This window comes from Centruroides vittatus, unplaced genomic scaffold (assembly GCF_030686945.1).
Source record: "Centruroides vittatus isolate TY-2023 unplaced genomic scaffold, ASM3068694v2 contig_1528, whole genome shotgun sequence".
NCBI classification, from domain to species: domain Eukaryota; kingdom Metazoa; phylum Arthropoda; class Arachnida; order Scorpiones; family Buthidae; genus Centruroides; species Centruroides vittatus.
In genome coordinates this window covers 1-5,317 of record NW_027120946.1, presented here as the reverse complement: position 1 = coordinate 5,317, position 5,317 = coordinate 1, and the positions used below count along the sequence as shown (strand labels likewise).

Here is a 5,317-nt window from a genome sequence, read left to right as displayed (position 1 = left end):
TACAATAACAAATGCTTGTGACCTATATATCCCGAAAAAGATACCCCAAAAAAGACAAGTTTCATGGTGGACTGCAGAACTCGAAAACCTTCGAAAAACAACACGACGACTCAGAAAAATGTACCAAAGGTGCAGAGACGATCAAATGCGCAGAATACATAAAAATAATTATCTCACAAACCAGCCATTAAGATGGATGTACAAACAGGCCATTAAGAATGAAAAGATAAATAGCTGGAAAGATTTTTGTACAGAAACTTCTAAAAAGCCGTGGGGCTACATAACCAAAATGTGTACAAACAAACTAAGGCAAACTAAAATCATTAAAGCTCCCACGGGCTCTGAAAATGAACCAAAGACATTAATTCAAACCTTGACCTCCCAGTTGGAGACGTATTGCCCGGGGATGATCCAGAGAACGATACGAACCTGCAAAGGCATATCCGTACAGAAGCGGATCTAATAGATGGCACAGAAAATATGCCGCCGTTTTCTATAGGAAGAAATAAGCCAAGCTTTTTGCAATTTAAAAAAGGGTAAGGCCCCTGGCCTAGATAACATCACAGCTGATATTGCGAAAAAATTATGGTTTCTTATACCACGGCACTTTGTTCGACTCTATAATACATGCATCCAACACGCAATCTTTCCATCTGCCTGGAAGATTGCGAGAGTCGTACCGGTACCAAAGTCGGGGTCCCCTGATGAAGCAAGGCCTATTTCATTGCTGTCAATGCTTGGCAAAATACTTGAAAGGTTAATCACAAATAGACTTTCCTGGTTTGTTGAAAGAAATAAATGCCTCAGTAACATCCAATTTGGTTTTCGACCGCAAAGATCGGCGGAGGACGCAGTAGAGGATATGGTTAAAAAATTAAAATGTTTACTTGAGAATAATAAATATGTCCTTGGAATTAGTTTAGACATAACCAAAGCTTTTGATAGCGCATGGTGGCCGCTCATCAAACTCCAACTGCGAAAGATTAAATGTCCACGCAATATCTTCCAACTTATTCAAGATTACCTACGAAATAGAGCGGCTGTTCTACAATATGGACAGCATTATGTAAGAAAATCAGTTTCCAAAGGATGTCCTCAGGGGTCAGTATGCGGACCCTTACTTTGGAACATAACCTTTGACTGCTTCCTTAGAGAAGACTTTGGACAGGACCACTCTACTGCTTATGCGGACGATGTTATGATGTTGATTGGTGGTCGCTCAAGAGCGGATTTAGAGAACAAAGGCAATCTTTTGATTCAAAATGTATACAACTGGGGGATAGAGCATAAACTCCATTTCAACCCCACCAAAACAAAGGGAATAGTTTTTAACAAACCAAGAGGCAGTAATCTATACCGGCGACCACCTCATCTCGTAATGAACGGAAATGTCATCAAAGTGGAAAAAACATTGAAATATCTGGGAGTATTTATGGATTTTCGACTAAGCTGGGACAAACACATCGAATTTATTACAAACCGCACCGGTCTTATTTTTCAAGCTTTCGCACGGGTAGCGAGGAAAAATTGGGGCCTTTCCACCGACGCAATGGCCATTATCTATGATGCTATTTACATCCCCATCGTCACATATGCATGTGGGACTTGGGGATGGGCTACTAGTAAAGTTCATACAAAACGAAAGTTAATATCGTCACAGAGACGTGCCCTACTCCTACTCACTAAAGCCTACCGCACTGCGAATAATCAAAGCCTCCAAGTGATAGCTAGAAGGCCACCAATCGATATGTTTGTTATTCAGCGATGTAAATTACAGCAAGTTAAATGGGGAAATACGATTCAAACAATCTTCCGAAATATAAGATATGATGAAGTCGAATGGGCATTTCCATTTTACGATACAACCAACCCAGATATCTTAGTATATTGTGACGATAATAATGTTCAAAAAACCGACATTCAAATTTTTACCGATGGTTCAAGAATAAATGATATGGTTGGATGCAGCTTTGTTGCGTATATTAATAATGATGAAATTTATAATCAGACAATTAGATTAGACACTTGCTGCACGGTTTTTCAAGCAGAAATGCTTGCTATTAAATTGGCGATAAACTGGACTAAGGATTCATATGACAATGCTTATATACATATATATACGGATTCCCTGTCAGCACTTAATATTATAAACAGTACTAAATTGCACCCAATTGCTGAGGAGATTAGACAATTAATACGCTTATCTAACTGTAATTATGCTGTTTCCTGGGTTAGAGCCCACCAGGGAACAACCGGAAATGAAAGAGCTGACACCTTGGCCAAGCAGGCTGCAGAGAATACCTCTTTGATAATAAACTATAATAAACTCAGTCAGCGTACCTTACGACGAATGTTATGGGAAGACACAATGTACAATTGGCAAGGTAGATGGAACGAAAACAGAAGTCATATAACTTATGATTACATACCGGATATACAACAATTTTATAAATTAAAATGGTTTACCCCGGATTATTATACCACTCAATTCTTTACTGGCCATGGGAAGTTCGCCAGCTATCTGGCCAGATTCACTAATAGGACATCGAATGAATGCCCTACTTGCCATATCATAGATGGCTCGAAACACTACTTCTATGATTGTGTTATGACTGAGAGAGAAAGACAAGAACTAAGGGTACTGATGGAGGAGCTTGGTGTGAGATGGCCATGCAACTTATCAGATATTTGGATAAACAAAAATGTTTACAATGCTTTTATAAAACTTGCCAAACAAACTGTTAAAATTGCAAATCAACTCATATATAATTAGTATATCCTTAGTATAAAATAACTTGGTGTATCATTGCTTATATTCAATTCCATTTACATATTGTACTACATTCATTACTGATATTCTATGCTCAATTTCGCTCTAATGAAAAGTGTCTACATTTTGAGTGAAGCGATGACCCGGTGCTTTCTCCCAATCAACTGAACATTAACTATCTTAGTGATTGCCCTACGAAAAGAAGTACTGTATTAATTATATGTACTGACAGAATACATTTGCACTGGCGAGTTCTAATTACCAGCTTGCACCGCAGCCTGTTTTATTAATTTGTGTACTAACAGAGCACACACTAAGAACGGCAATCTGTGTACTGATAAAGCACACTTTAAGAAGTGTAATACTCCCAGCTAGAAATGTACTTTTAACAGCTTATGACGGAACAGAGAAATTACTATGTCAGTGTCAACCCTTACGGGTGAGATGCTTAACGAACAATCTACGTTATTAATAAAACGTTTCGATGGAGAAGTGCTCCTTTGATATTGAACTTATAGGTGTGGTGATCTACGTGCCTGTAATCTTCGACGGTCTCGTCGGGAGCAAACCGACCTTTTTTTTTTTTTTACAGTGGTGCCTCACAGTGTTCATCAATGTCCTTCAACGCGCTTGGCGTATTTAGTGTGATCAACATGTCTATAATATCTTTCAACGAATTCTAGAGTTTTAGTTTTCTTAATTTACCACTTAAGTGCCTCAACGTCCTCCAATGTGTCTTCAGTATGTTCGTAAGTGTTTTAATGTGCTTCGTGTGCATTAGTGTGCCTAATAGGCTTAGTGCTTAGTGTGTTTCAGTGTTTAAATCAGTTCAATGTGCTTGAGTGTGTCTCAACATATCATTGTGGTGTTTTCAATGGGTCAAGTGTGCTTCAAATATGTTTCGGCAAGCTCCTAAATTTGTGCAATGGGTTTTCTCTGTGTGCCTCGATATTTTAGTGTTCAGCGTGTTTCAAGTAATCAACGTGCCCTGATGTATTCGACGTGTTTCTAATTGTAGTTTGAAATTTCAGTTTTTCGTGGAAACCAATGTGTTTATGTATGCTTCAGTTGTGCATTGAGAGGTGCTGCTTTTAGGTCGTCCCTTAGTGCGTGAACTCTACATCGTCTGAGAGTTGTGCCTTGTCAAAGGCAAAGTGTCTTAAACCACAGACATACTGGATCACCTGTAGACCACTCATCAGGCATTCTCCATTTTGGATCTCTGCTTTTTTCCTGCAGACAAACATTTTGACATTTTAATTGCTGAATAACACTATGACTGCCACGAATGTTCCTACAGTTTTCAGCAACTATAATTACCTGGGCTAAGTTATACAGCTATTTGAAACCTTCACACATACGTTATGCTGCTTCCAAGAGCCCACACGTGTGGCAATTCAGCTGCCTTTTTTTTTTTTTTTTTGTTCGTTTAATTTATTCATTTAAACACTATAAATTATATTATTACAAATACTATATTGTTATTACATATACTTATGTACTTATCCTACTTATTCTTTTACTTACTTTAATTGTATTAATGTATATATATATTTACTCAATGTACCCATTGTTATTCTATTTAATATTTCACAAACCTCTCGGTAATGCATACGCGGGGCCGAGACATGTACTTTTGTACCTAAATAAAGAATGTATGTATGTATGCACTTGGCCAAGGTCTTCGGGGGTCATCCGGCCACAGACCTTGCTGTGGCGGATGTAGAAAATGACAGCTCGTCCGAGTTGACATTTCCTGGTTGGTCGCGTTCTGCCCGTTCGTCCGCGACGGCGACGCCACCGCCTTGCCGAAGTCGGAACGGGGAGGAATCGGAAGAGAGAGCCGCCGAAGTTGAGGGACCGTGTTGTCCGTGGTTTCGTTGCTGCGGACGGCTGCGGTTCCCTTGGCCTAGGCGGTGATCCTCTTCGATTTCCTCTTCTTCACCCGGATGCGACTTTCTTGCCGGATTCGACACTTTTCATCCCGGACTCCACACTTTTTCCCGGACGTGACTTCTTTGACTCCCGATTGTGACCACCCGGACGTGACACTTTTACTCACCGGACGCGACATTCGGTCGACTTTTTCTTCCCAAACAGCTGTTATGAGGATTCAGCTTCCGGTTAGGGTAGGTTAGATTAGACTAGGGCTAGGTCAGGTCTTTCGCTCTTCTCATAACACTGTTCGGGAAGAAAGACTGTCTGATAAAGGTAATAATATTAACCTTAGGTAATAAATGAATGAACTTCTCGTTTTCTCACTGCCTTTGTGTTTTCTAGGAACATTTGGGAGGGAGCAGAATCTCCCTCCCCAACTTTATAACCGAGAGGACCAAGTGGACAAGTGAATATTTTCCGAAATCTCCGATGGTAAGAACTCTTTCGTTTAATTTTTTAAACACATCTTATTCTCGTATTGTAATTTACTGTTTTTCTGTTTATAGACATGCCGAAGATGTTCTTCGATTACACACATACACACACCAGCACGAGACATAATATCACTGTACACGAAGATATACACCGTTTAACCTTTACTCGAATTCT

The 5,317-nt window shown here is 39.6% G+C and overlaps 1 protein-coding gene across 1 annotated transcript; it reads left to right on the top strand.

Annotated features, from left to right (window-relative positions):
• Positions 1-862: 862 nt before the first annotated feature.
• LOC136968765 (uncharacterized) lies at positions 863-5,140 on the top strand (the record flags this gene model as incomplete). The annotated part of the gene is made up of 2 exons (XM_067262798.1): positions 863-2,659; positions 5,051-5,140. Coding segments are annotated over exons 1-2 (1,887 nt in total), but the record flags the coding sequence as incomplete, so codon positions are not given.
• Between the last annotated feature and the right edge of the window lie 177 nt (positions 5,141-5,317).